This window comes from Pecten maximus, chromosome 1, assembly GCF_902652985.1.
Source record: "Pecten maximus chromosome 1, xPecMax1.1, whole genome shotgun sequence".
NCBI classification, from domain to species: Eukaryota; Metazoa; Mollusca; class Bivalvia; order Pectinida; family Pectinidae; genus Pecten; species Pecten maximus.
This window is the reverse complement of record NC_047015.1, coordinates 3,547,402-3,570,762: the sequence shown is the minus strand read 5'-3', so window position 1 is coordinate 3,570,762 and position 23,361 is coordinate 3,547,402. Positions and strand designations below refer to the sequence as shown.

Below are 23,361 nucleotides of genomic sequence, written 5' to 3'. Positions count from 1 at the left end.
ATCAGCTATGCACGAACTGCTATTTCAGCTCCCCAAATTTACTGATGAAAACTTTCTTACGTATATTTGTTAAAACATACGCCATCATCTTATCAAATGTCCTGCCACTAGTGTTAATATAATTGATAAATCAGTCACAATATCTCGGATGTAATGTCGACGTCAGTGATGTTCTGTCTGAATGTCCCGGATGTAGTGTCGATATGTTAGTGATAATCTGTCTGAATGTATATAGTGTTTATGTGTGCGATAATCAGCATTAACATGTTACTAAAAGTTATATTTACGTGTATATTCTAGTTATGTGTACCACGTTGTCAATGAACATGAAATGGAGACTCGAACTCAAAATCGGTTACAGCTAATTCAAGGCAAAATAATCTTGTACAAATACAGATTTGGACGGTGATCTTTGTAAAATTACAAGGACACTAATACCATGAGTTTCGGAAAAGCAAGCGTGTCGACACCATGCAGCTCTAGTTGAAATCAAGTCACGTGGGGGAAGCAGGCATCCTGCTACATTCCACACTGGACATTCAAATCCTGACGATTTTGGCCTTGTTTGATACGATGTCAGTAAATATTGAATTGCTTTAGAAGAGTATATACCGTTTATAGTTTCAGGTTATTTAAAGACAAGTATCACGTTTATCTGAAGGGACATTAAAAATCAACAGGCACGGTCTCTTTAATATGATCAGCTTCGTATGAAAACAAAAACCAGTTATCCAAGAGAGGGTAGAGTTTGTTCCGCTATGTTCCGCTAGGTCAGTAATATGTTGGAAGGTTAACTAACCTTGACATTACAGGTATAGTTAGGTTGTAGTTGTATGCCATATATAATCACTATAATGTTGTTTTTTTTTTATCCATTTCAGCTGCTTTTATAGGAGATATAGCCTTAGCAGATGAAGATATAGCGTATGCTAAAACACTATCCAAATCTGACGAGGAGCCTCGAGATATATATGGACTCCAAATAGACGACCCCCGGGCGTCAACAATTCACAGGATAGGTCCTCATACCACATTAGAAAAAAATATTGATCAACTAGAAAAAAATAATGGTAGAAAATCTAAAAAACATAAAAAGCAAAGGAAACAGAGAAAACAGAAGAAAAACAAGAAGAAAAAGATACCGCTTAGAAAGTGTGCCAAGGGGTGAGTTTATAGTTTAAGGTCAGGAGAAGGAAGGGAAGGTGAGTTATATAGTTTGGATCACAAACCAGTACTCGGGAAGGGAAGGTGAGTTATATAGTTTGGATCACAAACCACTAATTAAGGGAAGGTGAGTTATATAGTTTGGATCACAAACCACTAATTAAGGGAAGGTGAGTTATATAGTTTGGATCACAAACCAGTAATTAAGGGAAGGTGAGTTATATAGTTTGGATCACAAACCAGTAATTAAGGGAAGGTGAGTTATATAGTTTGGATCACAAACCAGTAATTAAGGGAAGGTGAGTTATATAGTTTGGATCACAAACCAGTAATTAAGGGAAGGTGAGTTATATAGTTTGGATCACAAACCAGTAATTAAGGGAAGGTGAGTTATATAGTTTGGATCACAAACCAGTAATTAAGGGAAGGTGAGTTATATAGTTTGGATCACAAACCAGTAATTAAGGGAAGGTGAGTTATATAGTTTGGATCACAAACCAGTAATTAAGGGAAGGTGAGTTATATAGTTTGGATCACAAACCAGTACTCGGGAAGGGAAGGTGAGTTATATAGTTTGGATCACAAACCTGTAATTAAGGGAAGGTGAGTTATATAGTTTAGATCACAAACCAGTACTCGGGAAGGGAAGGTGAGTTATATAGTTTGGATCACAAACCTGTAATTAAGGGAAGGTGAGTTATATAGTTTGGATCACAAACCAGTACTCGGGAAGGGAAGGTGAGTTATATAGTTTGGATCACAAACCAGTACTCGGGAAGGGAAGGTGAGTTATATAGTTTGGATCACAAACCACTAATTAAGGGAAGGTGAGTTATATAGTTTAGATCACAAACCAGTACTCGGGAAGGGAAGGTGAGTTCTACTATAATCGCCTTTTGTCGTTGTGTATCTAGAAACAATTAGCATTTTCGACTTAACCTCGAAGTACAGAAACCTTTTATTGCCAAAAAGCGAACTAAAACCGGTAAAGAAATGCAAAATACAATAATCTTTTTGAAAGAACATTTATGCTTATCGTTATACAATGGTATACTGGGTACTAGATATGGCGACTGTTTGCAGATATAAAATATATATTGCTGCCGCGCTTCAACAGCAAAGCCAGTCACAGTTGTCATAATTACAAGAAAGGTTAATTTTGCTTTGTTTATTATTTCACGTGACACAACAAAAGTCAGGGGACCGTATCGGTCCATGATGCCTTTTATTAGTTACAAACCAGGAGCAAAAAGTGATGAACGAATGAACAATGAAGAACCGAATGTGTGGACAGGTCAGATATCTGATCCAGCAGACTATTATTATATACAATGTACTATATATATGAACCAACCGGCTAGTATTATATACTATATATATGAACCAGCAGGCTAGTATTATATACTATATATATGAACCAGCAGGCTAGTATTATATACTATATATATGAACCAGCAGGCTAGTATTATATACTATATATATGAACCAGCAGGCTAGTATTATATACTATATATATGAACCAGCAGACTAGTATTATATACAATGTACTATATATATGAACCAGCAGGCTAGTATAATATACTATATATATGAACCAACCGGCTAGTATTATATACTATATATATGAACCAGCAGGCTAGTATTATATACTATATATATGAACCAGCAGGCTAGTATTATATACTATATATATGAACCAGCAGGCTAGTATTATATACTATGTATATGAACCAGCAGGCTAGTATTATATACTATGTATATGAACCAGCAGGCTAGTATTATATACTATATATATGAACCAGCAGGCTAGTATTATATACTATATATATGAACCAGCAGGCTAGTATTATATACTATATATATGAACCAGCAGACTAGTATTATATACAATGTACTATATATATGAACCAGCAGGCTAGTATAATATACTATATATATGAACCAACCGGCTAGTATTATATACTATATATATGAACCAGCAGGCTAGTATTATATACTATATATATGAACCAGCAGGCTAGTATTATATACTATATATATGAACCAGCAGGCTAGTATTATATACTATGTATATGAACCAGCAGGCTAGTATTATATACTATGTATATGAACCAGCAGGCTAGTATTATATACTATATATATGAACCAGCAGGCTAGTATTATATACTATATATATGAACCAGCAGGCTAGTATTATATACTATATATATGAACCAGCAGGCTAGTATTATATACTATATATATGAACCAGCAGGCTAGTATTATATACTATATATATGAACCAGCAGGCTAGTATTATATACTATATATATGAACCAGCAGGCTAGTATTATATACTATATATATGAACCAGCAGGCTAGTATTATATACTATATATATGAACCAGCAGGCTAGTATTATATACTATATATATGAACCAGCAGGCTAGTATTATATACTATATATATGAACCAACAGGTTGATATTAATAGCCAGTACCGAGCTAGACACGCGCCTTATCTCATGTCATACACGCGTTACCGATGTCGAGTTAGTGATAATTTGCTTTTTATTCCCATTTCCTGCGCGGCGATATGGCCCAGATGTGTTACCCTAGCTTAGCTTGTTAGACCATAGCAATTCTGGACTTTGTCTCAAAACAACAAGCCCAATTTGCATTAGTTTGTACCACGTTCCAGCTTGCTGCAAAGGTCAACTGTAGATCTGCGAAGGTCAACTGTAGATATATCTGACTGTCGTACCTGTAACATTTTAACGAGATGATTTTACTCGGATATAACTGTTAACACCTCCCAAATAACAGTGGTTTATCTAGGGAGTCTCCTGTCAGTGTTACACGAATAGGGAGGGACAGTAAAAACAGTAGTGACATACAAAAAGCTTACTGAGGGATAGAAACACGTGTTCTGCCTCATTTCCGACATTTCCTTGTGGGTTCACCCATCAGGTGAATCATTCCTATTATCACTGCAGGAGATCCGTGTGCATCGCAATGAAATGGATAGCTTTTTAGGTGACTAAGTTTATTTGTACAAACAAACACAACACTATACACAGTAATACATTTATAGGTATCTAACACTCCTCATTACGAGGCATGTTAAATGGTTACATGAAAATAAAGTTACAAAAGTTAACCAGCACATGCGATTGTCTTATAACACGAAGATCAATTTCAGTCAATGGTTTAAACCAAAATCAAAATATGAGCTTTTTGTAACGCTCCTCTTTAATGGTCACCTTGTCGAAGTATAGAACATTTGCTAAACTATAAAAAGTGCCCTGTCGAAGTATACAACATCGGCTTGTACAAATTGCCCTCTATAAGTATAAAACATTTTCTGGTCTATGGAAATGTAATATCGAAGCATTCAACATTTCCTGACCTATAACCTGTTGATGTATACAACATTATCTGGCCTATAAAATGCTTTGTTGAAGTATACTTTTCTTGGCCTATAAAAATGCTCCGTCGAAGTAAACAACAATTCTTGGCCTATAAAAAATGCCCAGTCGAAGTATACAACATTTTCTGGCCTGTCAAAATGCTCAGTCGAAGTATACAACAATTCTTGGCCTATAAAAATGTCCTGTCGATTTATTCATTACCTTGTCTATAAAAAAAGCTCCGTCGAAGTATACACCATTTCTTGGTCTATAAATAGTGCTCTGCTGAAATATACATTCCCTGCCCTATAAAATTGTCCTTTTGAAGTATACAGCATTGCCGGGCCTATAAAATGTAATATCGAAGTAAACAGCATTGACGGGCCTATACAAATGTAATATCGAAGTATACATCATTGACGGGCTTATACAAATGTAATATCGAAGTAAACAGCATTGCCGGGCCTATAAAATGTAATATCGAAGTAAACAGCATTGACGGGCCTATACAAATGTAATATCGAAGTAAACAGCATTGACGGGCCTATAAAATGTAATATCGAAGTATACAGTATTGACGGGCCTATAAAATGTAATATCGAAGTATACAGCATTGCCGGGCCTATAAAATGTAATATCGAAGTATACAGCATTGACGGGCCTATAAAATGTAATATCGAAGTATACAGCATTGACGGGCCTATAAAATGTAATATCGAAGTATACAGCATTGCCGGGCCTATACAAATGTAATATCGAAGTATACAGCATTGACGGGCCTATAAAATGTAATATCGAAGTATACAGCATTGCCGGGCCTATACAAATGTAATATCGAAGTATACAGCATTGACGGGCCTATAAAAATGTAATATCGAAGTATACAGCATTGACGGGCCTATACAAATTTAATATCGAAGTATACAGCATTGACGGGCCTATAAAATGTAATATCGAAGTATACAGCATTGACGGGCCTATAAAATGTAATAACGAAGTATACAGCATTGCCGGGCCTATACAAATGTAATATCGAAGTATACAGCATTGACGGGCCTATAAAATGTAATATCGAAGTATACAGCATTGCCGGGCCTATACAAATGTAATATCGAAGTATACAGCATTGACGGGCCTATAAAATGTAATATCGAAGTATACAGCATTGACGGGCCTATACAAATGTAATATCGAAGTATACAGCATTGACGGGCCTATTAAATGTAATATCGAAGTAAACAGCATTGACGGGCCTATACAAATGTAATATCGAAGTATACAGCATTGACGGGCCTATAAAATGTAATATCGAAGTAAACAGCATTGACGGGCCTATACAAATGTAATATCGAAGTATACAGCATTGACGGGCCTATAAAATGTAATATCGAAGTAAACAGCATTGACGGGCCTATACAAATGTAATATCGAAGTATACAGCATTGACGGGCCTATTAAATGTAATATCGAAGTATACAGCATTGACGGGCCTATAAAAGTGTCCTGTTGAAGTATAAAACATTTTCTTATAAATGAAAGCGCCATGTCAAAGTTAACAACATTTCTTATCTATAAGTTGAAATATACAACATTTCCTACTATATATGCGAACATTTCCTGTTGAATTATACAACATATCCTAATCTATAAAAGTGTCCTCTTGAAGTATACATTTCCTGGTTTTCAAAAAATGTCTTGAGGTATACAACATTTCTGATCTATAAAAGTGTTGTATTGAAGTATACAACACTTTCTATTCTATAAAAAATATCGAATTAAAAACATTTCCTTATTTATAAAAAAAACGCCCTGTCGAAGCATGCAATATTTCCTAATCTATAAAAGTGCCCTATCTAATTATACAACATTAACTCCTGACCTGTAAAAGGTGTTCTGTCGAGCATTGTGGCCTATAAAAAGTGCCTTGCGGACGTTTAGAAATTCCTGATTTATAAAATGCGGCCTGTTAAATTCTTGAAAACCTTACAATAGGACGCATGCGTAGTTTAATAAGTAGGATGTATGTGTAGTCTATGAAGTAGGACGTATGTGTAGTCTATAAAGTAGGACGTATGTGCAGTGTATCAAGTAGGACGTATGTGTAGTGTATAAAGTAGGACGTATGTGTAGTCTATAAAGTAGGACGTATGTGTATTCTATAAAGTAGGACGTATGTGTGGTCTATAAAGTAGGACGTATGTGTGGTCTATAAAGTAGGACGTATGTGTGGTCTATAAAGTAGGACGTATGTGTAGTCTATAAAGTAGGACGTATGTGTGGTCTATAAAGTAGGACGTATGTGTGGTCTATAATGTAGGACGTATGTGTGGTCTATAAAGTAGGACGTATGTGTAGGACGTATGTGTAGTCTATAAAGTGGGATGTAAGTGTAGTCTATAAAGTAGGACGTATGTGTGGTCTATAAAGTAGGACGTATGTGTAGTCTATAAAGTAGGACGTATGTGTAGTCTATAAAGTGGAACGTATGTGTAGGACGTATTTGTAGTCTATAAAGTAGGACGTATGTGCAGTGTATCAAGTAGGACGTATGTGTAGTGTATAAAGTAGGACGTATGTGTGGTCTATAGAGTAGGACGTATGTGTAGTCTATAAAGTAGGACGTATTTGTAGTCTATAAAGTAGGACGTATGTGCAGTGTATCAAGTAGGACGTATGTGTAGTGTATAAAGTAGGACGTATGTGTGGTCTATAGAGTAGGACGTATGTGTAGTCTTTAAAGTAGGACGTATGTGTATTCTATAAAGTAGGACGTATGTGTGGTCTATAAAGTAGGACGTATGTGTGGTCTATAAAGTAGGACGTATGTGTGGTCTATAAAGTAGGACGTATGTGTAGTCTATAAAATAGGACGTATGTGTAGTCTATAAAGTAGGACGTATGTGTAGGACGTATGTGTAGGACGTATGTGTAGTCTATAAAGTGGGATGTAAGTGTAGTCTATAAAGTAGGACGTATGTGTGGTCTATAAAGTAGGACGTATGTGTAATCTATAAAGTAGGACGTATGTGTAGTCTATAAAGTGGAACGTATGTGTAGGACGTATGTGTAGGACGTATTTGTAGTCTATAAAGTAGGACGTATGTGCAGTGTATCAAGTAGGACGTATGTGTAGTGTATAAAGTAGGACGTATGTGTGGTCTATAGAGTAGGACGTATGTGTAGTCTATAAAGTAGGACGTATGTGTGGTCTATAAAGTAGGACGTATGTGTATTCTATAAAGTAGGACGTATGTGTGGTCTATAAAGTAGGACGTATGTGTGGTCTATAAAGTAGGACGTATGTGTGGTCTATAAAGTAGGACGTATGTGTAGTCTATAAAATAGGACGTATGTGTAGTCTATAAAGTAGGACGTATGTGTAGGACGTATGTGTAGTCTATAAAGTGGGATGTAAGTGTAGTGTATAAAGTAGGACGTATGTGTGGTCTATAAAGTAGGACGTATGTGTGGTCTATAAAGTGGAACGTATGTGTAGGACGTATGTGTAGGACGTATTTGTAGTCTATAAAGTAGGACGTATGTGCAGTGTATCAAGTAGGACGTATGTGTAGTGTATAAAGTAGGACGTATGTGTGGTCTATAGAGTAGGACGTATGTGTAGTCTATAAAGTAGGACGTATGTGTAGTGTATAAAGTAGGACGTATGTGTGGTCTATAGAGTAGGACGTATGTGTAGTGTATAAAGTAGGACGAATGTGTGGTCTATGAAGTAGGACGTATGTGTGGTCTATAAAGTAGGACGTATGTGTGGTCTATAAAGTAGGACGTATGTGTGGTCTATAAAGTAGGACGTATGTGTAGTCTATAAAGTAGGACGTATGTGTAGTCCAAAGTAGGACGTATGTGTAGTCTATAAAGTAGGACGTATGTGTAGTCTATAAAGTAGGACGTATGTGTAGTCTATAAAGTAGGACGTATGTGTGGTCTATAGAGTAGGACGTATGTGTGGTCTATAAAGTAGGACGTATGTGTAGTGTATCAAGTAGGACGTATGTGTAGTGTATAAAGTAGGACGTATGTGTGGTCTATAGAGTAGGACGTATGTGTAGTCTATAAAGTAGGACGTATGTGTGGTCTATAAAGTAGGACGTATGTGTAGTCTATAAAGTAGGACGTATGTGTGGTCTATAAAGTAGGACGTATGTGTGGTCTATAAAGTAGGACGTATGTGTGGTCTATAAAGTAGGACGTATGTGTGGTCTATAAAGTAGGACGTATGTGTAGTCTAAAGTAGGACGTATGTGTAGTCTATGAAGTAGGACGTATGTGTAGTCTATAAAGTAGGACGTATGTGTAGTGTATAAAGTAGGACGTATGTGTAGTCTATAAAGTAGGACGTATGTGTAGTGTATAAAGTAGGACGTATTTGTAGTCTATAAAGTAGGACGTATGTGTAGTCTATAAAGTAGGACGTATGTGTAGTCTATAAAGTAGGACGTATGTGTAGTCTATGAAGTAGGACGTATGTGTAGTCTATGAAGTAGGACGTATGTGTAGTCTATAAAGTAGGATGTATGTGTAGTGTATAAAGTAGGACGTATGTGAAGTCTATAAAGTAGGACGTATGTGTAGTCTATAAAGTAGGACGTATGTGTAGTCTATAAAGTAGGACGTATGGGTAGTCTATAAAGTAGGACGTATGTGTAGTCTATAAAGTAGGACGTATGTGTGGTCTATAAAGTAGGACGTATGTATAGTCTATAAAGTGGGACGTATGTATAGTGTATAAAGTGGGACGTATGTGTAGTCTATAAAATAGGACGTATGTGAAGTCTATAAAGTAGGACGTATGTGTAGGACGTATGTGTAGTCTATGAAGTAGGACGTATGTGTAGGACGTATGTGTAGTCTATAAAGTGGGACGTATGTATAGTGTATAAAGTGGGACGTATGTGTGGTCTATAAAGTAGGACGTATGTGTAGGACGTATGTGTGGTCTATAAAGTAGGACGTATGTGTAGTCTATAAAGTAGGACGTATGTGTGGTCTATAAAGTAGGACGTATGTGTAGGACGTATGTGTGGTCTATAAAGTAGGACGTATGTGTAGTCTATAAAGTAGGACGTATGTGTAGTCTATAATGTAGGACGTATGTGTAGTCTATGAAGTAGGACGTATGTGTAGTGTATAAAGTAGGACGAATGTGTAGTCTATAATGTAGGACGTATGTGTAGTCTATAAAGTAGGACGTATGTGTAGGACGTATGTGTAGTGTATAAAGTAGGACGAATGTGTAGTCTATAATGTAGGACGTATGTGTAGTCTATAAAGTAGGACGTATGTGTAGGACGTATGTGTAGTGTATAAAGTAGGACGTATGTGTAGTCTATAATGTAGGACGTATGTGTAGTCTATAAAGTAGGACGTATGTGTAGGACGTATGTGTAGTGTATAAAGTAGGACGTATGTGTAGTCTATAAAGTAGGACGTATGTGTAGTCTATAAAGTAGGACGTATGTGTGGCCTATAAAGTAGGATGTATGTATAGTGTATCAAGTAGGACGTATGTGTAGTGTATCAAGTAGGACGTATGTGTAGAACATATGTAGAGGACGTATGTGTAGTCTATGAAGTAGGACGAATGTGTAGTCTATAAAAGTGCTCGGAAATGTCACTCTAATGGGGAAGTAGAGACGTAAGTATGAGTTAATGCCTGACGATGTCAATCAGGTTCTGGTATTAATTGCTTTTTAGATTTAGTACGAAAACTATGTCTGTCGAACAAGTTGTTGTCTTAGTAGGAAGATAGTATTGTCAGCAATGTTTCATTTCTACCCGTTAGAATCTGTTACATTCAATCATTCGTCATTAACAACTTGTTTTTCTATAAAAATCTACTTTTAGTTAAAACGGTTTGTTTTGATTGAAATTGGCACAGAAACTGTCCGTTGTATCAGTCAATTGGTTTGAACAACAGACAAAGCATTTATAAATGCTCCCCATGAGATAGCCAGAGTGAAATAAACATAGATAAAATACTAAAACAATTAATAAAAAATAACTAATATAACACAAGGAAAGGAGGAAGTAACGTAGGAATTCTAGTAAGCCTTTGATATGACGGAAATTTAGTCAGATACGAGCCGGAACGTTATGTGGCCAAAGGGATTAAATTCACATGAACAGGTGGTGAAGCTTGTGCAAGGGTGAATGGTCTGGACCTGATGTGTGAAACAAAAGCAAACATTGATATCCCCTTCCCGAGGGAAGAGGGTCGGTTTGGGAAAGAGAGGCAAACATTGATATCCTCTTCCTGGGAAGAGGGTCGGGACATGGTCTTGGAAACAGAGGTAAGTCTTGATATCCTCTTCCTGGGAAGAGGGTCGGGACATGGTCTTGGAAACAGAGGTAAGTATTGCTATCCTCTTCCTGGGGAAGAGGGTCGGGACATGGTCTTGAAAACAGAGGTAAGTCTTGATATCCTCTTCCTGGGAAGAGGGTCGGGACATGGTCTTGGAAACAGAGGCAAACTTCCTCCTCTTCCGGGGGTAGAGTCGAGACCTGGTGTTGGAAACAGAGGTAAGTATTGCTATCCTCTTCCTGGGGAAGAGGGTCGGGACATATTCTTGGAAACAGAGGCAAACTTCCTCCTCTTCCGGGGGTAGAGTCGGGACATGGTCTTGGAAACAGAGGTAAGTATTGATATCCTCTTCCTGGAGAAGAGGGTCGGGACATGGTCTTGGAAACAGAGGTAAGTATTGCTATCCTCTTCCTGGGGAAGAGGGTCGGGACATGGTCTTGGAAACAGAGGCAAGCTTCCTCCTCTTCCGGGGGTAGAGAATGGGAACATTGATATCCTCTCTTAAAGTATGGAGAGGTTACAATGAAGTCTGTTCAACCAACAAGACTTAAGGCCATATGGATAACGATACAGAAGGGCAGAAAAAAAACGTGGTAAGGATGTAGGACAAATGCCCAAAATAGGAATGTTGGATGTTAAATCTTCGAAAGCCAAGTCCTCTTCACAAGATTATTGCAATCACGCCCAAATTTGAAATGAATCGACCTTGGGCCAGAAAATCAATGCCACGTATGTATGATATAGAATGATAGACGAACTGATGATAAAACTTATGTTGACGTTTTGTTTTATCGTATACACATATATGTGATAGCAGGACATATTCAGACGTTATTACCAACCACAACTGTAAACAATGTCAACAAGTTACACTCTTATTTGCAGCGATAAAAAATGCAAATCACTACGAAAAGCAGAAAAGAAAAAGAGGAAGGAACAGAGATTTAGAAGAAAAATCAAGAGAAAAATTAAGAGAACATTGGGCATGTCTTCGGAGAATCTGATCCAGAGACGAACTCGGCGCGCCGCTACAGCTCGTCCAGAACGCCTCTGGGATTACGGTGTTATACCGTACGAGATAGAGGCCAACTTCAGTGGTAAGTACACAACAAATAGGAATGTGTTTGTCCTCTACATAGAAACAGCATCAAACACATATTCATAATTAAAGTTATCACTGTCCACTTGCTGCCCTGCATTCGCTGAGATACAAAGTAAAGTAGTGTGTATAGTTTTGTACTTGGCAATTTTGCCCACAATAAGAACACATTGTAATACTACTTAAAACACAGCGAAAACTTGTGAAGCATTGTGGTAAAGGGAGTTGGCATTCATACATTCTTTTTTATTACACTGTTCACAACATTAACCACCCACAGACATTAGGTAACTGTCCACAACAGCTACATGTGTTTCCTTCGGATATAAGACAATCTACCATGAAGTTGTTGGGTGTTCCAATCTGTTGTCTTGTTGTAGATATAACAAGAGGTTTCTTAAAGTTGTCTCGATTCCACTCAGAGGAAAAGTGTCAAGTACAAACGTCTGTTGTTGTACTTTTGTAACATTCAAGGCAGTGTTCAGAAAATATGTCTGATCAAATGCCATATTTCAGACAAGAACGATATTTATCGAATTATACTCAATTATTTCTCCTCGTGGCGTTTTCTTTGTACTTGTTCCAACTTTAACAAACAAACAATCATGGTTTTCCTTGAAGGTGACACTTGACATGTTCTCTTTTCCCCCATCTTTAAATGAATTACGTACTCCGGTCAACCTTCAAAATTGTGTAATCAGGTTAGATAATAAAATGGCAGTGATTGTTATATAATCATGTTAGATAATTAAATAACAGTGATTGTTATATAATCATGTTAGATAATTAAATAAAAGTGATTGTTATGTTAGCAGGTTAGATAATTAAATAACAGTGATTGTTATATAATCATGTTAGATAATTAAATAACAGTGATTGTTATGTTAGCAGGTTAGATAATTAAATAACAGTGATTGTTATATAATCATGTTAGATAATTAAATAACAATGATTGTTATATAACCATGTTAGATAATTAAATAACAGTAATTGTTACGTTAGCAGGAGGTTAGATAATTAAATAACAGTGATTGTCATATAACCATGTTAGATAATTCAATGTCAGTGGTTGTTATGTAATCAGGTTAGATAATTAAATAACAGTGATTGTTATATAATCATGTTAGATAATTAAATAACAATGATTGTTATATAACCATGTTAGATAATTAAATAACAGTAATTGTTACGTTAACAAGAGGTTAGATAATTAAATAACAGTGATTGTCATATAATCATGTTAGATAATTAAATAACAGTGATTGTTATATAACGAGGTTAGATAATTAAATAACAGTGATTGTTATTTAATAAGGTTAGATAATTAAATAAGAGTGATTGTTATGTAATCATGTTAGCCCGGCTGTGCTTGGTTCAATGTTTAAGTACGATAATAATGGTCGGTTTCGTGAACACATATTTATCCTGAAGATTTAAATTAAAGACGAACTATGAATAATTAATCCTTGGAATAAGTGCCGTTCAGTAAATAAGGTTAGATAATTAAATAACAGTGATTGTTATTAAATAAGGTTAGATAATTAAATAACAGTGATTGTTATATAATCATGTTAGCCCGGCTGTGCTTGGTTCAATGTTTAAGTACGATAATAATGGTCGGTTTCGTGAACACATCTCTGTCTTTTAGGAATATTTGTACCGCCCAGCTTACGTGACCGTATTGTCAATCAAGTCTTCCTTCTGTAAATTTAGACATTAACATTTATGATTTCTCAGAAAAACCCCGTAAAATTGTTACTTTTAAATCCTTGCCTTGACAATATGGGTCAGACAGCCGATGGCTGTAACGTCCTACAGGTCAGTAAATAGTGTAGGTTTCGAACAACCCGTGCATTAAGTCGGGGCATTTTCAAAATGTGATTTTGCCTTTTCCAGACAGAAAGATTATAACCAACAATGGAAGAGCTTTAATCAGTATATATAGTTTGATAATGCCTGACTCGGACTAGCTGATCGATATATTCCGTGTGCCTTACAGCATTGGTGATATCCGGATATCTCTCGCCAATCAATCCTGGGCCTATGGTTAGAATAACCTTCATATTAGGTTTTGTAAAGGTTATAGAGAGTTACTTATTTTGACCAGATCATGTCAACCCTTGATTAGAAATATACCTTTTTATGTCACATCTGACTTAAAGTTGTTTATATGTACTTATTTAAGTCTAGATTGACTTATTGTTTATCTATTTAAGTCAGATTTAGGGTGAAATTCTTATTTTCGTAACTGGATTACAAGGTATATAAGAGGTTTTTTTTACAGTGGTCTTTTATAGGGGATTTTCAGTATTTTTCCCATCATCTGATGATGGTGGGTTATTCAAATCACCTTTTATCCGTGGTTAGTCTGTCAATAAACCATCATTGTTACCGCTATTTCTCAATAAGGACAAAAAGGATCTTTCTCAAATGTTACGTGTAGCGACCCAATAGTCCTTAATTTTGTGTATTGGATTTTTGGACTGATAGGAAACAAAAAGGTTGACATGTGGCCATTTTGAATTTTAACAGTTGAAGTTTGTTATCGCATTTTCCCAATAAAGTTTTACAGGTTCACTGTGGTATCTTGGTTTTGTAGGTCGGTTTACCTTGGTATCTAGGTTTTGTAGGTCGGTTTACCTTGGTATCTAGGTTTTGTAGGTCGGTTCACCTTGGTATTTAGGTGTGCATATTGAATTTGGAGACTGATTGAAAAACAAAATGACTAACAGGTGAAGATCTTTGATTTTTGACATGTGAACTTTGCTGTCATTATTTCCTCAGAAGCACCGAAAAGATATTTATCAAACTTGATGTGTTGGTCCCTTTTGCCCATTTAATTTTGAGTTTGATTTTGAACACAAAACAGCCGTCAGGCGGCCAGCTTTGTTTTGACGGTGGTGTTTGTTATCGCTGTTTCTTGTTCACAGAATGTGTGTTATAACCGTTATAAACTGTTAAAGGATCTAGAAGGGAAACGTAGGGAAAAGATCCGTCTTACATAAAACCAATAAAGACTATTAAATTACGGGCACCAAGATCCCTCTGGGATCTCTTGCTTAAATAATAATTTATTGAAATAATGATGGCATAAATATGTAGTGTAAATTGATTGATTTATCATTATCTTGTTTTAGGCCAACATAAGGCGCTGTTTAAGTTAGCCATGAGACACTGGGAAAACTACACTTGTGTGTCGTTCGTCGAGAAGCAACCGGAGCACAATAACTACATAGTGTTTACCGAGCGACCGTGTGGGTAAGAGCACCGACTGGCAGACATGTCCGATCTTATAGAAAATCAGAGAAAACCTAGTGGTTCAGTTCAGACATGTCCGATCTTATAGAAAATCAGAGAAAACCTAGTGGTTCAGTTCAGACATGTCCGATCTTATAGACAATCAGAGAAAACCTAGTGGTTCAGTTCAGACATGTCCGATCTTATAGAAAATCAGAGAAAACCTAGTGGTTCAGTTCAGACATGTCCGATCTTATAGAAAATCAGAGAAAACCTAGTGGTTCAGTTCAGACATGTCCGATCTTATAGAAAATCAGAGAAAACCTAGTGGTTCAGTTCAGACATGTCCGATCTTATAGAAAATCAGAGAAAACCTAGTGGTTCAGTTCAGACATGTCCGATATTATAGAAAATCAGAGAAAACCTAGTGCTTCAGTTCAGGCAGTTCAAATGAAAAACCTAGAGAAAACCTAGGGGTTCAGTGCACTCCATTATTGATATAATGATGAACTAGTAATAACTAGTGATAAACTGGTGATAACTGATGATAAACTAGTGATAACTGGTGATAATCTAGTGTTAACCTAGTGATTAGCTAGTATATATCGGATGTTTTTTTCATATTATAACAGTAATATATCGAATGTTTTTCGTTTTTCATAGTATAACAATGATATGGTGGATGTTTTTTTCGTTTTTAGCTCACCTGGACCGAAGGTCTTGTGAGCTGATGCCATGGGGCGGCGTCCGTCCGTCCGTCGTCCGTCGTCCGACAACATTTGATTTAAATCGCTGCTAGTCATAAAATACTTAGTGGAATAAAAACAAAGGTCAGTTTAGTCAGAAACATCCTTGGGGAAGGGGGACTGATTTGGCTTAATGGTGACTAACCCCCAAGGGGCCAGAGAAGCGTGGCCCACATAGAGGAAAAAGAGGTTATTACTTTCAATCGCTACTTGTCAAAAAGTCCTGCATGGATTTGAACCAGATTTGGTCAGAAAGATCCTTGAGGGAAAGGGAATAGATTTTGCTTAAACGGTGACTATGACCTCAAGGGGCCAGAGAAGCAGGCCTCAATAGAGGGAAAAGAGGTTATTCCTTTCAATCGCTACTTGTCAAAAGGTCCTGCATGGATTTGAACCAAATTTTGTCAGAAAGATCCTTGGGGGAAGGGGAACAGATTTTGCATAAATGTTGGCTTGGACCTTCCAAGGACCGGAGTGGCGGGCCCAATAAGGGAAATAGAGGTAAATCCTTCTAGTCATAGGGTTATGAATGGATTTGAATCCAATTTTATTCAGAAACGTCCTTGGGGGAGGCCGAACAGATTTTGCATAAAAGGTGGTTTTGATCTCCACTAGGACCAGAGGGGCAGGGCCCAAAATGATAAATAGAGGTAATTCAATCCCTTTAAATCGCTTCTTGTAAAAGTTCTGAATAGATTTTAACGTACTGGGGTGCAGAGCCATATATGGAAAATAGAGGTCCTTTAAATCGCTACTTAGTCATAAAGTACTAAACAGATTTTAACTAAATTTGGTCAGAAACATCCTTGGGAAGGGAAACATATTTTTCATTAATGGTAACTCTGACCAACCCAAAATATGCCCTGGAGTCTATCCACATCCCTACGTACTTAGTTTCTTTGATATAGCTTAGAACCATTTAGATACCCACCCTGTAACCATATATAGCATTGTTGGGCATAAAGAGATCAACAAAATCATGTTGTAGATATAGGCCCTGCGGTCTTCCCTACCCATAGGGACTTAGTTTCTTAGTTATGTTTTTGAAACTGTTGAGAGCCCACTCCATAACCATATATGGCATTGTTGAGCATCAGGAGATCAACACAATCCTGATGTAAAAATGGGTGCTAGGGTCTTTCCACACCCCTAAGGATTTACCAGTTGTGTCTTGGTTATATTTTGAAACTTTTGAGATCCCCATCCCATAACCATGTATAACATTTCTGGACGTTAAGGGATAAACACAATCCTGATGTAAAAGTAGGCTCAATGGTCTTTCCCCAACCCAAGGGACTTATTTCTTTAAACAAAAAAAATCCCTAGGGACTTTTCACAACCTTAGAGAGGCTGGACCTCATTTTTGGTTCTTTAAATCAGTCGAGGACCCCACACTATAACCATATATAGTATTGTTCTAGATCGACAAATAAAGTTATTAACGAAATGAACATGAACATTATTTTGACGTTTGGTCGATTCCAATCAGGTGAGCGATACAGGCCCCACGGGCCTCTTGTTTATAGTATAACAGTGATATATCGATGCTTTTTTTTTTTTCGCCTTTTGTACGGCGTCGTTCGTCGTGCGTCGTGCGTGCGTCGTGCGTCTTGCATCGTGCGTCGTACATCGTAAAAAAATTACATTTTTAACTTCTTCTCAACAGACCAACAGGCCTAGATACCTGATATTGGGTCTGTAGTATGCTGAGATGAAAGTTTGTTCAAATTGATGACCTTGACCTTCATTCAAGATCACAGGGGCCAAATTGGCTAAAATCTTCAACTTCTTCTCAATAACCAAGAGGCCCAGGTACTTGATATTGGACCTGTTGCATACTGTGTTGAAGGGCTACCAAGTTTGTTCAAATGAATGGCATTGACCTTCAATGACGGTAACATGGATCAAATAGGCTAAAAAAGTTAACTTTTTCTCAATAACCAAGATGTTCAGGGACTTGATATTAGGCTTGTAGGATGTAGGATACTGGGCTAAAGGGTTACCAAGTTTGTTCGAATAAATGACATTGACGTACATTAAAAAGTCATAGTGGTCAAATAGGCTAAAATCTTTTTAAAAAGACGACTTTTCGATAGCCAAGAGACTTGGAGGCCTGATATTAGGTCAATAGTACGCTGGAATGAAGGACTAGTAGAAAATTTGTTGACATGAATAGACCTAGCCTACTCTGATATTTGAATAAAATGGTAATCAGCATAGTATATGCAGAAATGATATAGATCAACTTCAAAGTTGCTGTAGAGCCAGGTGAGCAATACAGGCCCATTTATCCTCTTGTTTCATAGTTTAACAGTGATTTATGTTTTTTTGCCATAGTATAACAGTGATATGTCGAGTGTTTTTCGTTTTTAATAGTATAACATTGATATATCGGATGTTTTTTTCTAAAGTATAACAGTGATATATCGCATATTTTTCGTTTTTCAAAGTATAATAATGATTGCTCCGATGTTTTTCGTTTTTCATAGTATAACATTGTTATGTCGGATGATTTTTTTTTTCAAAGTATAACAGTGATATGTCGAATGTTTTTCGTTTTTGATAGTATGACAGTAGTATATTGGATTTTTTTTTGTTCTTTTATAGTTTAACAGAGATATGTCGATATGTTTCGTGTTATATATTTCATTTTTCTCATTTTGCACATTAAAACAGAATTTAACGATTTAAAGTAAAGTGTCCCTGATAGTTATAGTGATCTTAGACCTAAGATAGCGATGGTGATCTTAGACCTAAGATAGAGATGGTAATCTAAGACCTAAGGTAGAGATGGTGATCTTAGACCTAAGATAGAGATGGTAATCTTAGACCTAAGATAGAGATGGTAATCTTAGACCTAAGATAGAGATGGTAATCTTAGACCCTAGATAGAGATGGTAATCTTAGACCTAAGATAGAGATGGTGATCTTAGACCTAAGATAGAGATGGTAATCTTAGACCTAAGATAGAGATGGTAATCTTAGACCTAAGATAGAGATGGTAATCTTAGACCTAAGATAGAGATGGTAATCTTAGACCTAAGATAGAGATGGTAATCTTAGACTTAAGGTAGAGATGGTAATCTTAGACCCTAGATAGAGATGGTAATCTTAGACCCTAGATAGAGATGGTAATCTTAGACCCTAGATAGCGATGGTAATCTTAGACCTAAGAGAGGGATGGTAATCTTACACCTAAGGTAGAGATGGTAATCTTAGATCTAAGATAGAGATGATAATCTTAGACCCTAGATAGAGATGGTAATCTTAGACCTAAGGTAGATATGGTAATCTTAGATCTAAGATAGAGATGGTAATCTTAGACCTAAGAAAGAGATGGTAATCTTAGACCCTAGATAGAGATGGTAATCTTAGACCCTAGATAGAGATGGTAATCTTACACCTAAGGTAGAGATGGTAATCTTAGATCTAAGATAGAGATGATAATCTTAGACCCTAGATAGAGATGGTAATCTTAGACCCTAGATAGAGATGGTAATCTTAGACCTAAGTTAGAGATGGTAATCTTAGACCCTAGATAGAGATGGTAATCTTAGACTTAAGGTAGAGATGGTAATCTTAGACCTAAGATAGAGATGGTAATCTTAGACCTAAGATAGAGATGGTAATCTTAGACCTAAGATAGAGATGGTAATCTTAGACCTAGATAGAGATGGTAATCTTAGACCTAAGATAGAGATGGTAATCTTAGACCTAAGGATAGAGATGGTAATCTTAGACCTAAGATAGAGATGGTAATCTTAGACCTAAGATAGAGATGGTAATCTTAGACCTAAGATAGAGATGGTAATCTTAGACCTAAGATAGAGATGGTAATCTTAGACCCTAGATAGAGATGGTAATCTTAGACCTAAGATAGAGATGGTAATCTTAGACCTAAGATAGAGATGGTAATCTTAGACCTAAGATAGAGATGGTAATCTTAGACCTAAGATAGAGATGGTAATCTTAGACCTAAGATAGAGATGGTAATCTTAGACCTAGATAGAGATGGTAATCTTAGACCTAAGATAGAGATGGTAATCTTAGACCTAAGATAGAGATGGTAATCTTAGACCTAAGATAGAGATGGTAATCTTAGACCCTAGATAGAGATGGTAATCTTAGACCTAAGATAGAGATGGTAATCTTAGACCTAAGATAGAGATGGTAATCTTAGACCTAAGATAGAGATGGTAATCTTAGACCTAAGATAGAGATGGTAATCTTAGACCTAAGATAGAGATGGTAATCTTAGACCTAAGATAGAGATGGTAATCTTAGACCTAAGATAGAGATGGTAATCTTAGACCCTAGATAGAGATGGTAATCTTAGACCTAAGATAGAGATGGTAATCTTAGACCTAAGATAGAGATGGTAATCTTAGACCTAAGATAGAGATGGTAATCTTAGACCTAAGATAGAGATGGTAATCTTAGACCTAAGATAGAGATGGTAATCTTAGACCTAAGATAGAGATGGTAATCTTAGACCCTAGATAGAGATGGTAATCTTAGACCTAGATAGAGATGGTAATCTTAGACCTAAGATAGAGATGGTAATCTTAGACCCTAGATAGAGATGGTAATCTTAGACCTAAGATAGAGATGGTAATCTTAGACCTAAGATAGAGATGGTAATCTTAGACCCTAGATAGAGATGGTAATCTTAGACCTAAGAAAGAGATGGTAATCTTAGACCCTAGATAGAGGTGGTAATGTTAGACCTAAGATAGAGATGGTAATCTTAGACCTAAGGTAGATATGGTAATCTTAGACCTACGATAGATATGGTAATCTTAGACCCTAGATAGAGGTGGTAATCTTAGACCTAAGATAGAGATGGTAATCTTAGACCTAAGGTAGATATGGTAATCTTAGACCTACGATAGATATGGTAATCTTAGACCCTAGATAGAGATGGTAATCTTAGACCCTAGATAGAGATGGTAATCTTAGACCCTAGATAGAGATGGTAATGTTAGACCTAAGGTAGAGATGGTAATCTTAGACCTAAGATAGAGATGGTGATCTTAGACCTAAGGTAGATATGGCAATCTTAGACCTAAGATAGAGATGGTAATCTTAGACCTAAGGTAGAGATGGTAATCTTAGACCTAAGATAGAGATGGTAATCTTAGACCCTAGATAGAGATGGTAATCTTAGACCTAAGAAAGAGATGGTAATCTTAGACCCTAGATAGAGGTGGTAATGTTAGACCTAAGATAGAGATGGTAATCTTAGACCTAAGATAGAGATGGTAATCTTAGACCTAAGATAGAGATGGTAATCTTAGACCTAAGATAGAAATGGTAATCTTAGACCCTAGATAGAGATGGTAATCTTAGACCTAAGGTAGATATGGTAATCTTAGATCTAAGATAGATATGGTAATCTTAGATCTAAGATAGAGATGGTAATCTTAGACCTAAGATAGAGATGGTAATCTTAGACCTAAGATAGAGATGGTAATCTTAGACCCTAGATAGAGATGGTAATCTTAGACCTAAGATAGAGATGGTAATCTTAGACCTAAGATAGAGATGGTAATCTTAGACCTAAGATAGAGATGGTAATCTTAGACCTAAGATAGAAATGGTAATCTTAGACCCTAGATAGAGATGGTAATCTTAGACCCTAGATAGAGATGGTAATCTTAGACCCTAGATAGAGATGGTAATCTTAGACCTAAGATAGAGATGGTAATCTTAGACCTAAGATAGAGATGGTAATCTTAGACCTAAGATAGAGATGGTAATCTGAGACCTAAGATAGAGATGATAATCTTAGACCTAAGATAGAAATGGTAATCTTAGACCCTAGATAGAGATGGTAATCTTAGACCTAAGAAAGAGATGGTAATCTTAGACCCTAGATAGAGATGGTAATCTTAGACCTAAAATAGAGATGGTAATCTTAGACCTAAGATAGAGATGGTAATCTTAGACCTAAGATAGAGATGGTAATCTGAGACCTAAGATAGAGATGGTAATCTTAGACCTAAGATAGAGGTGGTAATCTTAGACCTAAGATAGAGGTGGTAATCTTAGACCTAAGATAGAGATGGTATTCTTAGACCTAAGATAGAGATGATGATCTTAGACCTAAGGTAGAGATGGTAATCTTAGACCTAAGTTAGAGATGGTAATCTTAGACCTACGATAGAGATGGTAATCTTAGACCTAAGATAGAAATGGTAATCTTAGACCCTAGATAGAGATGGTAATCTTAGACCTAAGGTAGATATGGTAATCTTAGATCTAAGATAGATATGGTAATCTTAGATCTAAGATAGAGATGGTAATCTTAGATCTAAGATAGAGATGGTAATCTTAGACCTAAGATAGAGATGGTAATCTTAGACCCTAGATAGAGATGGTAATCTTAGACCTAAGATAGAGATGGTAATCTTAGACCTAAGATAGAGATGGTAATCTTAGACCTAAGATAGAGATGGTAATCTTAGACCTAAGATAGAAATGGTAATCTTAGACCCTAGATAGAGATGGTAATCTTAGACCCTAGATAGAGATGGTAATCTTAGACCCTAGATAGAGATGGTAATCTTAGACCTAAGATAGAGATGGTAATCTTAGACCTAAGATAGAGATGGTAATCTTAGACCTAAGATAGAGATGGTAATCTGAGACCTAAGATAGAGATGATAATCTTAGACCTAAGATAGAAATGGTAATCTTAGACCCTAGATAGAGATGGTAATCTTAGACCTAAGAAAGAGATGGTAATCTTAGACCCTAGATAGAGATGGTAATCTTAGACCTAAGATAGAGATGGTAATCTTAGACCTAAGATAGAGATGGTAATCTTAGACCTAAGATAGAGATGGTAATCTGAGACCTAAGATAGAGATGGTAATCTTAGACCTAAGATAGAGGTGGTAATCTTAGACCTAAGATAGAGGTGGTAATCTTAGACCTAAGATAGAGATGGTATTCTTAGACCTAAGATAGAGATGATGATCTTAGACCTAAGGTAGAGATGGTAATCTTAGACCTAAGTTAGAGATGGTAATCTTAGACCTACGATAGAGATGGTAATATTAGACCCTACATAGAGATACACGTATTTATTGGAAATCTTTATATAGCATCTTAAATGGCTCTCTGTCTAATGTCCGATGATTCCAGTAAATATAGGTGATGACCATAAGAATGTATTGATTTAGGTTCAGTAGGGTATGGGTCAGAGAGGGAACATATCCACCATTATGAGGTCAGTTTCATCCACTGACCAGCTCCAGTAATGGTCTATCAGGCCAGTCATATGATTTATAGGCAGTGTCACCTGGTCACCAGAGCCAAACAAGCCACACAACTGTAACCAATTACATGGTAATAGAGCACGTCTGTATCTCTGACCTTGAGCTCTCTGACTTAGAGATGG

General features: G+C 36.5%; 1 protein-coding gene across 1 annotated transcript in view; it reads left to right on the top strand.

Annotated features, from left to right (window-relative positions):
- The window catches only part of LOC117322619 (tolloid-like protein 2), an 81,091-nt gene that overhangs the window by 18,079 nt on the left and 39,651 nt on the right, over positions 1–23,361 (top strand). Inside the window, exons 2-4 of the mRNA XM_033877561.1 lie at positions 882–1,164; positions 11,760–11,971; positions 15,111–15,231. Coding sequence (XP_033733452.1) covers positions 882–1,164; positions 11,760–11,971; positions 15,111–15,231 — 616 coding nt within the window. The remainder of the gene's footprint in view (positions 1–881; positions 1,165–11,759; positions 11,972–15,110; positions 15,232–23,361) is intronic.